Here is a 14,392-nt window from a genome sequence, read left to right on the forward strand (position 1 = left end):
AGGATGAGCTCTAGTCAAGAGGCAGACAAGGAATGGCCAGGGATCAGGATAAGGTCTAGGCAGGAGGGAGACAAGGAATGGCCAGGATCAGGATGACGACTAGGCAAGAGACAGACAAGGAATGGCCAGGGATCCGGATGAGGTCTAGGCAGGAGGCAGGCAAGGAATGGTTAATGGGGGAGGAAGGAGGACAGGAGAGGAGGATGTGGTGATGAGTTATATAATTAAGCAAGTAAGAACCTTCCTAGGTAGGCAAAGCGGCCATATTCCTGTAGAAGACTTTTCATTCCTGGCAACTCTTTCTGGCCAATCTGCAGAAGACAGTCACTGCTGCAGGCGTCGTCCGAGACTTCCAACCACACCGTGCCGCCATCCGCCATGAAATACAGCTCATTAAAGAGAGCGGACTTGTACCACGTAGGGAGTAATCTGAAGAGAGAACAGAGCAATAAGAGATGACTACCTTCCTGACCTATGTACAGACCCCAGGGACCGCCCACTGCCCCTCCCATTATACAGAATCCAGGGACCGCCCACTGCCCCTCCCATTATACAGACTCTAGGGACCGACCACTGCCCCTCCCATTATAGACACCAGGGACCACCCACTGCCCCTACCATTATACAGAGCCCAGGGACCGCCCACTGACCCTCCCATTATACAGAATCCAAGGACCGCCCACTGCCCCTCCCATTATACAGGCTCCAGGGACCGACCACTGCCCCTCCCATTATAGACACCAGGGACCACCCACTGCCCCTCCCATTATACAGAATCCAAGGACCGCCCACTGCCCCTCCCATTATACAGGCTCCAGGGACCGACCACTGCCCCTCCCATTATAGACACCAGGGACCACCCACTGCCCCTACCATTATACAGAAACCCAGGGATCGCCCACTGCCTCTCCCAGTATACAGACCCGAGGGATGGCCCACTGCCCATCGTATTATACAGACCCCAGGGACCGACCACTGCCCCTCCCATTATACAGTCCCCCAGGGATGGCCCCACTGCCCCTCCCATTATACAGACCCCAGGGACCGCCCACTGCCTCTCCCATTATACAGACCCAAAGGACCGCCCACTTCCCCTCCTTTAATACAGTCCCCCAAGGGACTGCCCCACTGCCCCTCCCATTATACAGACCCAAAGGACCTTCCACTGCCTTTCCCATTATACAGACCCCCAAAGACCACCCACTGCCCCTTCCGTTATACAGACTCCAAGGAGCAACCACTACCCCTCTCTTATAGAGACCCCAGGGACCACCCACTGCTCCTACTATGATACAGAACTTGGACTAACCACTCCTCTCTTGAAATATAAGAAAGAGTGCTTGACCACTGCCTCTAGTCTCCTGACACAACACCAAGTCCCCCCATCAGTACACAGTGCTGGCGCCCTGATCTCCACCTGCCATACAATCCCCCAATACTCTATACACAGAATGGTGGAGCTGAAGACCTGTGTCCTCTATACACAATATAATGGGGTAATCAGACCACCTACCCTCTGTGTAGAGAACACAAGAGCTATATACACAACATGAAATACCCCCTATAATCCAACTGCAGCAGAGAGTAAATATATCCTACACCTAACAATGCTCACACAACCAATCCATATTCATCTTGTATTGGTGAAGACAGAAGACCCCCCCTCTATACACAGAATGGTGGAGACAGAAGACCCTCTATACACACCTGAGGAAGCTAGGTCAGAGGGGTGGGGCATACCTGAGGCAGCAAGGTCAGTACATACGTGTTGGTGAGGATGCGGTCCTGCCAGGTCAGTACATATGTGTTGGTGAGGATGCAATCCTGCCAGGTCAGTACATACGTGTTGGTGAGGATGCGGTCCTGCCAGGTCAGTACATATGTGTTGGTGAGGATGGGGTCCTGCCAGGTCAGTACATACGTGTTGGTGAGGATGGGGTCCTGCCAGGCCAGTACATACGTGTTGGTGAGGATGCGGTCCTGCCAGGTCAGTACATATGTGTTGGTGAGGATGGGGTCCTGCCAGGTCAGTACATACGTGTTGGTGAGGATGGGGTCCTGCCAGGCCAGTACATACGTGTTGGTGAGGATGCGGTCCTGCCAGGTCAGTACATATGTGTTGGTGAGGATGCGGTCCTGCCAGGTCAGTACATATGTGTTGGTGAGGATGGGGTCCTGCCAGGTCAGTACATACGTGTTGGTGAGGATGGGGTCCTGCCAGGCCAGTACATACGTGTTGGTGAGGATGGGGTCCTGCCAGGTCAGTACATACGTGTTGGTGAGGATGCGGTCCTGCCAGGTCAGTACATACGTGTTGGTGAGGATGGGGTCCTGCCAGGTCACTACATACGTGTTGGTGAGGATGGGGTCCTGCCAGGTCAGTACATACGTGTTGGTGAGGATGGGGTCCTGCCAGGTCAGTACATACGTGTTGGTGAGGATGCAATCCTGCCAGGTCAGTACATACGTGTTGGTGAGGATGGGGTCCTGCCAGGTCAGTACATACGTGTTGGTGAGGATGGGGTCCTGCCAGGTCAGTACATACGTGTTAGTGAGGATGGGGTCCTGCCAGGTCAGTACATACGTGTTGGTGAGGATGGGTTCCTGCCAGGTCAGTACATATGTGTTGGTGAGGATGGGGTCCTGCCAGGTCAGTACATACGTGTTGGTGAGGATGCGGTCCTGCCAGGTCAGTACATACGTGTTGGTGAGGATGGGGTCCTGCCAGGTCAGTACATACGTGTTGGTGAGGATGGGGTCCTGCCAGGTCAGTACATATGTGTTGGTGAGGATGCAATCCTGCCAGGTCAGTACATATGTGTTGGTGAGGATGGGGTCCTGCCAGGTCAGTACATACGTGTTGGTGAGGATCGGGTCCTGCCAGGTCAGTACATACGTGTTGGTGAGGATGGGGTCCTGCCAGGTCAGTACATACGTGTTAGTGAGGATGGGGTCCTGCCAGGTCAGTACATACGTGTTAGTGAGGATGGTGTCCTGCCAGGTCAGTACTAACGTGTTTGTGAGGATGGGGTCCTGCCAGGTCAGTACATACGTGTTGGTGAGGATGGGGTCCTGCCAGGTCAGTACATACGTGTTGGTGAGGATGGGGTCCTGCCGGGTCAGTACATACGTGTTGGTGAGGATGGGGTCCTGCCAGGTCAGTACATACGTGTTGGTGAGGATGGGGTCCTGCCAGGTCAGTACATACGTGTTGGTGAGGAGGGGCCCTGCCGGGTCAGTACATACGTGTTGGTGAGGATGGGGTCCTGCCAGGTCAGTACATACGTGTTGGTGAGGATGGGGTCCTGCCAGGTCACTACATACGTGTTGGTGAGGATGGGGTCCTGCCAGGTCAGTACATACGTGTTGGTGAGGATGGGGTCCTGCCAGGTCAGTACATACGTGTTGGTGAGGATGCAATCCTGCCAGGTCAGTACATACGTGTTGGTGAGGATGGGGTCCTGCCAGGTCAGTACATACGTGTTGGTGAGGATGGGGTCCTGCCAGGTCAGTACATACGTGTTGGTGAGGATGCAATCCTGCCAGGTCAGTACCTACGTGTTGGTGAGGATGGGGTCCTGCCAGGTCAGTACATACGTGTTGGTGAGGATGGGGTCCTGCCAGGTCAGTACTTATGTGTTGGTGAGGATGGGGTCCTGCCGGGTCAGTACATACGTGTTGGTGAGGATGGGGTCCTGCCAGGTCAGTACATACGTGTTGGTGAGGATGGGGTCCTGCCAGGTCAGTACATACGTGTTGGTGAGGATGGGGTCCTGCCAGGTCAGTACATACGTGTTGGTGAGGATGGGGTCCTGCCAGGTCAGTACATACGTGTTGGTGAGGATGGGGTCCTGCCAGGTCAGTACATGCGTGTTGGTGAGGATGCGGTCCTGCCAGGTCAGTACATACGTGTTGGTGAGGATGGGGTCCTGCCAGGTCAGTACATACGTGTTGGCGAGGATGGGGTCCTGCCAGGTCAGTACTAATGTGTGTTGGTGAGGATGGGGTCCTGCCAGGTCAGTACATACGTGCTGGTGAGGATGGGGTCCTGCAAGGTCAGTACATACGTGTTGGTGAGTATGGGGTCCTGCTAGGTCTGTACATACGTGTTGGTGAGGATGGGGTCCTGCCGGGTCAGTACATACGTGTTGGTGAGGATGGGGTCCTGCCGGGTCAGTACATATGTGTTGGTGAGGATAGGGTCCTGCCGGGTCAGTACATACGTGTTGGTGAGGATGGGGTCCTGCCAGGTCAGTACATACGTGTTGGTGAGGAGGGGCCCTGCCAGGTCAGTACATACGTGTTGGTGAGGATGGGGTCCTGCCAGGTCAGCACATACGTGTTGGTGAGGATGGGGTCCTGCCAGGTCAGTACATACGTGTTGGTGAGGATGGGGTCCTGCTGGGTCAGTACATACGTGTTGGTGAGGATGGGGTCCTGCCAGGTCAGTACATACGTGTTGGTGAGGATGGGGTCCTGCCGGGTCAGTACATACGTGTTAGTGAGGATGGGGTCCTGCCGGGTCAGTACATACGTGTTGGTGAGGATGGGGTCCTGCCGGGTCAGTACATACGTGTTGGTGAGGATGGGATCCTGCCAGGTCAGTACATACGTGTTGGTGAGGATGGGGTCCTGCCGGGTCAGTACATACGTGTTGGTGAGGATGGGATCCTGCCAGGTCAGTACATACGTGTTGGTGAGGATGGGGTCCTGCCGGGTCAGTACATACGTGTTAGTGAGGATGGGGTCCTGCCGGGTCAGTACATACGTGTTAGTGAGGATGGGGTCCTGCAAGGTCAGTACATACGTGTTGGTGAGGATGGGATCCTGCCAGGTCAGTACATACGTGTTGGTGAGGATGGGATCCTGCCAGGTCAGTACATACGTGTTGGTGAGGATGGGGTCCTGCCAGGCCTCGATCATGCGTTCCCATTCTTCATAGTGAGATAAACCATAATGACACAGAGCTACCGCTGCATCCTCCTGACTGCCGAAGAAGCGTGTGTATCGCCTGCAGACACAGGAGAGATGTATGTAGAGCAATCTCCGGCAATGAGTACCTGTCACAAAGTGTCACAGTGCAGCATACCTGCAGTACTCCCTCTGCTTAGAGCCAAAGCGTACCCGGGGCATATCCCAACACAGCGAGAACTCCAGACCTCGTCTACCTCCAGCTGGCACTGCGCCCCCTGCTGCCACCGCTGCCGCCACCTTCCTGCCCTTCCCTGTGGGGGAACTCCGACCTGCAGGTGACACAACATCATCACTAGTCTAGAGATAACAACGTGTAAAAGAACAGCAGCGATTACTAATCTGTACAGGTGCTACATCATGTAACGGCATAGCACCCCATACACTGCATAACTGGGGGTCAATACATCACAAACACAGTCCTGTGCTCCCTCACCTCTTAGATTGTAAGCCTGATGGGACAGGTCCTCTTCCCTGCTACTGTATCCTGTGTTCCCTCACCTCTTTGATTGTAAGCCTGATGGGACAGGTCCTCTTCCCTCCTCTTGTATCCTGTGTTCCCCTCACCTCTTAGATTGTAAGCCTGATGGGACAGGTCCTCTTCCCTCCTACTGTATCCTGTGTCCCCTCACCTCTTAGATTGTAAGCCTGATGGGACAGGTCCTCTCCCTCCTACTGTATCTTGTGTTCCCTCACCCCTTAGTTTGTAAGCCTGATGGGACAGGTTCTCTTCCCTCCTCCTGTATCCTGTGTTCCCTCACCTCTTAGATTGTAAGCCTGATGGGACAGGTCCTCTTCCCTCCTACTGTATCCTGTGTTCCCCACCTCTTAGATTGTAAGCCTGATGGGACAGGTCCTCTTCCCTCCTTCTGTATCCTGTGTCTCCTCACCTCTTAGATTGTAAGCCTGATGGGACAGGTCCTCTTCCCTCCTACTGTATCATGTGTCCCCACACCTCTTAGATTGTAAGCCTAATGGGACAGGTTCTCTTCCCTCCTCCTGTTTCCTGTGTTCCCTCACCTCTTAGATTGTAAGCCTGATGGGACAGGTCCTCTTCCCTCCTCCTGTATCCTGTGTTCCCTCACCTCTTACATTGTAAGCCTGATGGGACAGGTCCTCTTCTCTCCTCCTGTGTCCTGTGTTCCCTCACCTCTTAGATTGTAAGCAGGATGGGACAGGTCCTCTTCCCTCCTCCTGTATTCTGTGTTCCCTCACCTCTTAGATTGTAAGCCTGATGGGACAGGTCCTCTTCCCTCCTACTGTATCCTGTGTTCCCTCACCTCTTAGATTGTAACCCTGATGGGACAGGTCCTCATTCCTCCTACTGTATCCTGTGTTTCCCACCTCTTAGATTGTAAGCCTGATGGGACAGGTCCTCTTCCCTCCTCCTGTATCCTGTGTTCCCTCACCTCTTATATTGTAAGCCTGATGGGACAGGTCCTCTTCGTTCCTACGGTATCCTGTGTCCCCTCACCTCTTAGATTGTAAGCCTAATGGGACAGGTCCTCTTCCCTCCTACTGTATTCTGTGTTCCCTCACCTCTTATATTGTAAGCCTGATGGGACAGGTCCTCTTCCATCTTACTGTATCCTATGTCCCCTCACCTCTTAGATTGTAAGCCTGATGGGACAGGTCCTCTTCCCTGCTACTGTATCCTGTGTCCCCTCACCTCTTAGATTGTAAGCCTGATGGGACAGGTCCTCTTCCCTGCTACTGTATCCTGTGTCCCCTCACCTCTTAGATTGTAAGCCTGATGGGACAGGTCCTCTTCCCTCCTCCTGTATCCTGTGCCCTCTCACCTCTTAGATTGTAAGCCTGATGGGACAGGTCCACTTCCCTCCTCCTGTATCCTGTGTCTCCTCACCTCTTATATTGTAAGCCTGATGGGACAGGTCCTCTTCCCTCCTCCTGTATCCTGTGCCCTCTCACCTCTTAGATTGTAAGCCTGATGGGACAGGTCCTCTTCCCTCCTCCTGTACCCTGTGTCCCCTCACCTCTTAGATTGTAAGCCTGATGGGACAGGTCCTCTTCCCTCCTCCTGTATTCTGTGTTCCCTCACCTCTTAGATTGTAAGCCTGATGGGACAGGTCCTCTTCCCTCCTACTGTATCCTGTGTTCCCTCACCTCTTAGATTGTAAGCCTGATGGGACAGGTCCTCTTCCCTCCTCCTGTACCCTGTGTCCCCTCACCTCTTAGATTGTAAGCCTGATGGGACAGGTCCTCTTCCCTCCTACTGTATCCTGTGTTCCCTCACCTCTTATATTGTAAGCCTGATGGGACAGGTCCTCTTCCCTCCTCCTGTATCCTGTGTTCCCTCACCTCTTATATTGTAAGCCTGATGGGACAGGTCCTCTTCCCTCCTACTGTATCCTGTGTTCCCTCACCTCTTAGATTGTAAGCCTGATGGGACAGGTCCTCTTCCCTCCTCCTGTATCCTGTGTTCGCTCACCTTTTATATTGTAAGCGTGATGGGACAGGTCCTCTTCGTTCCTACTGTATCCTGTGTCCCCTCACCTCTTAGATTGTAAGCCTAATGGGACAGGTCCTCTTCCCTCCTACTGTATTCTGTGTTCCCTCACCGCTTAGATTGTAAGCGGGATGGGACAGGTCCTCTTCCCTCCTCCTGTATCCTGTGTTCCCTCACCTCTTATATTGTAACCCTGATGGGACAGGTCCTCTTCCTTCTTACTGTATCCTGTGTCCCCTCACCTCTTAGATTGTAAGCCTGATGGGACAGGTCCTCTTCCCTGCTACTGTATCCTGTGTCCCCTCACCTCTTAGATTGTAAGCCTGATGGGACAGGTCCTCTTCCCTCCTCCTGTATCCGGTGCCCTCTCACCTCTTAGATTGTAAGCCTGATGGGACAGGTCCTCTTCCCTCCTCCTGTATCCTGTGTCTCCTCACCTCTTATATTGTAAGCCTGATGGGACAGGTCCTCTTCCCTCCTCCTGTATCCTGTGTTCCCTCACCTCTTAGATTGTAAGCCTGATGGGACAGGTCCTCTTCCCTCCTCCTGTACCCTGTGTCCCCTCACCTCTTAGATTGTAAGCCTGATGGGACAGGTCCTCTTCCCTCCTCCTGTATTCTGTGTTCCCTCACCTCTTAGGTTGTAAGCCTGATGGGACAGGTCCTCTTCCCTCCTACTGTATCCTGTGTTCCCTCACCTCTTAGATTGTAAGCCTGATGGGACAGGTCCTCATTCCTCCTATTGTATCCTGTGTTTCCCACCTCTTAGATTGTAAGCCTGATGGGACAGGTCCTCTTCCCTCCTACTGTATCCTGTGTCCCCTTACCTCTTAGATTGTAAGCCTGATGGGACAGGTCCTCTTCCCTCCTCCTGTATCCTGTGTTCCCTCACCTCTTATATTGTAAGCCTGATGGGACAGGTCCTCTTCCCTCCTACTGTATCCTGTGTTCCCTCACCTCTTAGATTGTAAGCCTGATGGGACAGGTCCTCTTCCCTCCTCCTGTATCCTGTGTTCGCTCACCTCTTATATTGTAAGCGTGATGGGACAGGTCCTCTTCGTTCCTACTGTATCCTGTGTCCCCTCACCTCTTAGATTGTAAGCCTAATGGGACAGGTCCTCTTCCCTCCTACTGTATTCTGTGTTCCCTCACCTCTTAGATTGTAAGCGGGATGGGACAGGTCCTCTTCCCTCCTCTCTTATATTGTAAGCCTGATGGGACAGGTCCTCTTCCTTCTTACTGTATCCTGTGTCCCCTCTCCTCTTAGATTGTAAGCCTGATGGGACAGGTCCTCTTTCCTCCTACTGTATCCTGTGTCCCCTCACCTCTTAGATTGTAAGCCTGATGGGACAGGTTCTCTTCCCTGCTACTGTATCCTGTGTCCCCTCAACTCTTAGATTGTAAGCCTGATGGGACAGGTCCTCTTCCCTCCTACTGTATTCTGTGTTCCCTTACCACTTAGATTGTAAGCCTGATGGGACAGGTCCTCTTCCCTCCTACTGTATCCTGTGTCCCCTCACCTCTTAGATTGTAAGCCTGATGGGACAGGTCCTCTTCCCTCCTACTGTATCCTGTGTCCTCTTACCTCTTAGATTGTAAGCCTGATGGGACAGGTCCTCTTCCCTCCTCATGTATCCTGTGTCTCCTCACCTCTTATATTGTAAGCCTGATGGGACAGGTCCTCTTCCCTCCTCTTGTATCCTGTGTCCCCACCTCTTACATTGTAAGCCTGATGGGACAGGTCCTCTTCCCTCCTCCTGTATCCTGTGTCTCCTCACCTCTTAGATTGTAAGCCTGATGGGACAGGTCCTCTTTCCTCCTCCTGTATCCTGTGCCCTCTCACCTCTTAGACTGTAAGCCTGATGGGACAGGTCCTCTTCCCTCCTACTGTATCATGTGTTCCCCCTCCTCTTAGATTGTAAGCCTGATGGGACAGGTCCTCTTCCCTCCTCCTGTACCCTGCGTTCTGTCACACGTATTGATGTGGACAATTACCTGGCTTGGAATCCAGATGTCCGTCCTCCAGCAAGTCTCTCCAGATCTCCTGTCCCATCCCACAGGGGTCAAACTCCGTACAGTGAGAAGCGCGACTTCCTGGCTGATGGCGAAACAACAATGGTGACCGTTATACACCCCCTACAGTGTGACCGTTATACACCCCCTACAGTGTGACCGTTATACACCCCCTACAGTGTGACCGTTATTCACCCCCTACAGGGTGGCCGTTATTCACCCCCTACAGGGTGACCGTTATACACCCCCTACAGTGTGACCGTTATACACCTCCTACAGTGTGACCGTTATACACCCCCTACAGTGTGACCGTTATACACCCCCTACAGTGTGACCGTTATACACCCCCTACAGTGTGACCGTTATACACCCCCTACAGTGTGACCGTTATACACCCCCTACAGTGTGACCGTTATACACCCCCTACAGTGTGACCGTTATACACCCCCCTACAGTGTGACCGTTATACACCCCCCTACAGTGTGACCGTTATACACCTCCTACAGTGTGACCGTTATACACCCCCTACAGTGTGACCGTTATACACCCCCCTACAGTGTGACCGTTATACACCCCCCTACAGTGTGACCGTTATACACCCCCCTACAGTGTGACCGTTATACACCCCCCTACAGAGTGACCGTTATACACCCCCTACAGTGTGACCGTTATACACCCCCCTACAGAGTGACCGTTATACACCCCCTACAGTGTGACCGTTATACACCCCCCTACAGTGTGACCGTTATACACCCCCCTACAGTGTGACCGTTATACACCCCCTACAGTACAGTGTGACCGTTATTCACCCCCTACAGGGTGGCCGTTATTCACCCCCTACAGGGTGACCGTTATACACCCCCTACAGTGTGACCGTTATACACCTCCTACAGTGTGACCGTTATACACCCCCTACAGTGTGACCGTTATACACCCCCTACAGTGTGACGTTATACCCCCCCTACAGTGTGACCGTTATACACCCCCCTACAGTGTGACCGTTATACACCCCCCTACAGTGTGACCGTTATACACCCCCCTACAGTGTGACCGTTATACACCTCCTACAGTGTGACCGTTATACACCCCCTACAGTGTGACCGTTATACACCCCCTACAGTGTGACCGTTATACACCCCCTACAGTGTGACCGTTATACACCCCCTACAGTGTGACCGTTATACACCCCCTACAGTGTGACCGTTATACACCCCCTACAGTGTGACCGTTATACACCCCCTACAGTGTGACCGTTATACACCCCCCTACAGTGTGACCGTTATACACCCCCCTACAGTGTGACCGTTATACACCCCCCTACAGAGTGACCGTTATACACCCCCTACAGTGTGACCGTTATACACCCCCCTACAGTGTGACCGTTATACACCCCCTACAGTGTGACCGTTATACACCCCCTACAGAGTGACCGTTATACACCCCCCTACAGTGTGACCGTTATACACCCCCTACAGTGTGACCGTTATACCCCCCTACAGTGTGACCGTTATACACCCCCTACAGTGTGACCGTTATACACCCCCTACAGTGTGACCGTTATACACCCCCTACAGTGTGACCGTTATACACCCCCCTACAGTGTGATCGTTATACACCCCCCTACAGTGTGACCGTTATACACCCCCCTACAGTGTGACCGTTATACACCCCCCTACAGTGTGACCGTTATACACCCCCCTACAGTGTGACCGTTATACACCCCCCTACAGTGTGACCGTTATACACCCCCTACAGTGTGACCGTTATACACCCCCTACAGTGTGACCGTTATACACCCCCTACAGGGTGGCGGTTATACACCCCCCTACAGTGTGACCGTTATACACCCCCTACAGTGTGACAGTCATACACCCCCTACAGTGTGACTGTTATTCACCCCCTACAGTGTGACTGTTATACACCCCCTACAGGGTGGCGGTTATACACCCCCTACAGAGTGACCGTTATACACCACCTACAGTGTGACCGTTATACACCCCCTACAGAGTGACCGTTATATACCCCCTACAGAGTGACCGTTATACACCCCCTACAGAGTGACTGTTATACACCCCCTACAGGGTGGCGGTTATACACCCCCCTACAGTGTGACCGTTATACACCCCCTACAGTGTGACTGTTATACACCCCCTACAGTGTGACCGTTATACACCCTCCTACAGTGTGACCGTTATACACCCTCCTACAGTGTGACCGTTATACACCCTCCTACAGTGTGACCGTTATACACCCCCTACAGAGTGACCGTTATACACCCCCCTACAGTGTGACCGTTATACACCCCCTACAGTGTGACCGTTATACACCCCCTACAGTGTGACCGTTATACACCCTCCTACAGTGTGACCGTTATACACCCCCTACAGAGTGACCGTTATACACCCCCTACAGTGTGACCGTTATACACCCTCCTACAGTGTGACTGTTATACACCCCCCTACAGTGTGACCGTTATACACCCCCCTACAGTGTGACCGTTATACACCCCCCTACAGTGTGACCGTTATACACCCCCCTACAGTGTGACCGTTATACACCCCCCTACAGTGTGACCGTTATACACCCCCTACAGTGTGACCGTTATACACCCCCTACAGTGTGACCGTTTTACACCCCCTACAGTGTGACCGTTATACACCCCCCTACAGTGTGACCGTTATACACCCCCCTACAGTGTGACCGTTATACACCCCCCTACAGTGTGACCGTTATACACCCCCTACAGTGTGACCGTTATACACCCTCCTACAGTGTGACCGTTATACACCCCCTACAGTGTGACCGTTATACACCCCCTACAGTGTGACCGTTATACACCCCCCTACAGTGTGACCGTTATACACCCCCCTACAGTGTGACCGTTATACACCCCCTACAGTGTGACCGTTATACACCCTCCTACAGTGTGACCGTTATACACCCCCTACAGTGTGACCGTTATACACCCCCTACAGTGTGACCGTTATACACCCCCTACAGTGTGACTGGTATACACCCCCCTACAGTGTGACCGTTATTCACCCCCTACAGGGTGGCGGTTATACACCCCCTACAGAGTGACTGTTATACACCCCCTACAGTGTGACCGTTATACACCCCCCTACAGTGTGACCGTTATTCACCCCCTACAGGGTGGCGGTTATACACCTCTCTTCTTACCGTGTGGCGTACAGCAATCCCCAGGGTGAAGGGGTTGATGGCAGTGCAATGATGTAGAAGGACACCAGATGTCGTCTCCTCCTCCCCACCCTGATGACAGAATGGTTCATTCCAGTGGCCCCCGGCTCGGTCAGTCTTGGTGCCGCTCCCATTTCTCATGGTGAACATTATGGTGACTTCCACCTCCTCATCACCACAATTCTCCACGTCCCACACAAAGACAGCCAGCGGCAAGGAGGAGTCCTGGAAGACCAATGTCATGGCTGGGTATACAACTTAATGGACTGATAACAAGCACAGCAAATGAGAGGCTGAGGAGCTGAAACTCGCTGTGCCTCCGACTGATGTCATCAGAAGGTGCAAATGTAACAAATAATGGCTATTCATCCGAGTTCAGCGCTAGGAACAAGAAAGTTCCCCTTAACATTGGTCTGTAAAGAGAGGCAGAGTTGGTAACCTTGTGTCCTTAGCCTGTCCCTTACCTGATACAAGTCAAACCGCTGGTAACCTTGTGTCCACTGCCTGTCCCTTAGCTGATACCATCAGTCACACTGCTGGTAACCTTGTGTCCTTTGCCTGTCCCTTACCTGATACCATCAGTCACACCGCTGGCAACCTTGTGTCCTTTGCCTGTCCCTTACCTGATACCATCAGTCACACCGCTGGTAACCTTGTGTCCTTTGCCTGTCCCTTACCTGATACCATCAGTCACACCGCTGGTAACCTTGTGTCCTTTGCCTGTCCCTTACCTGATACCATCAGTCACACCGCTGGTAACCTTGTGTCCTTTGCCTGTCCCTTACCTGATACCATCAGTCACACCGCTGGTAACCTTGTGTCCTTTGCCTGTCCCTTACCTGATACCACCAGTCACACCGCTGGTAACATTATGTCCTTTGCCTGTCCCTTACCTGATACCATCAGTCACACCGCTGGTAACCTTGTGTCCTTTGCCTGTCCCTTACCTGATACCATCAGTTACACCGCTGGTAACCTTGTGTCCTTTGCCTGTCCCTTACCTGATACCATCAGTCACACCGCTGGTAACATTGTGTCCTTTGCCTGTCCCTTACCCGATACCTTCAGTCACACCGCTGGTAACCTTGTGTCCTTTGCCTGTCTCTTACCCGATGCCATCAGTCACACCGCTGGTAACCTTGTGTCCTTTGCCTGTCCCTTACCCGATACCATCAGTCACACCGCTGGTAACCTTGTGTCCTTTGCCTGTCCCTTACCCGATACCATCAGTCACACCGCTAGTAACCTTGTGTCCTTTGCCTGTCCCTTACCCGATACCATCAGTCACACCGCTGGTAACTTTGTGTCCTTTGCCTGTCCCTTACCTGATACCATCAGTCACACCGGTGGTAACCTTGTGTCCTTTGCCTGTCCCTTACCTGATACCATCAGTCACACCGCTGGTAACCTTGTGTCCTTTGCCTGTCCCTTACCTGATACCATCAGTCACACCGCTGGTAACCTTGTGTCCTTTGCCTGTCCCTTACCTGATACCATCAGTCACACCGCTAGTAACCTTGTGTCCTTTGCCTGTCCCTTACCTGATACCATCAGTCACACCGCTGGTAACCTTGTGTCCTTTGCCTGTCCCTTACCTGATACCATCAGTCACACCGCTGGTAACATTGTGTCCTTTGCCTGTCCCTTACCCGATACCTTCAGTCACACCGCTGGTAACCTTGTGTCCTTTGCCTGTCTCTTACCCGATGCCATCAGTCACACCGCTGGTAACCTTGTGTCCTTT

General features: G+C 52.9%; 1 protein-coding gene across 1 annotated transcript; it reads right to left on the bottom strand.

Moving 5' to 3' along the window:
• Positions 1-224: 224 nt before the first annotated feature.
• Positions 225-12,891, bottom strand: LOC137543933 (non-lysosomal glucosylceramidase-like). Its single transcript, XM_068264999.1, has 5 exons — positions 12,631-12,891; positions 9,433-9,535; positions 5,090-5,243; positions 4,886-5,011; positions 225-429 (listed from the first exon to the last, which is right to left on the bottom strand). The coding sequence occupies exons 1-5, from the start codon at positions 12,889-12,891 to the stop codon at positions 225-227; spliced, it is 849 nt and encodes a 282-aa protein (XP_068121100.1).
• Between the last annotated feature and the right edge of the window lie 1,501 nt (positions 12,892-14,392).

The sequence above is a fragment of the Hyperolius riggenbachi genome, unplaced genomic scaffold, assembly GCF_040937935.1.
Source record: "Hyperolius riggenbachi isolate aHypRig1 unplaced genomic scaffold, aHypRig1.pri scaffold_536, whole genome shotgun sequence".
In the NCBI taxonomy this organism is placed as follows: Eukaryota; Metazoa; Chordata; class Amphibia; order Anura; family Hyperoliidae; genus Hyperolius; species Hyperolius riggenbachi.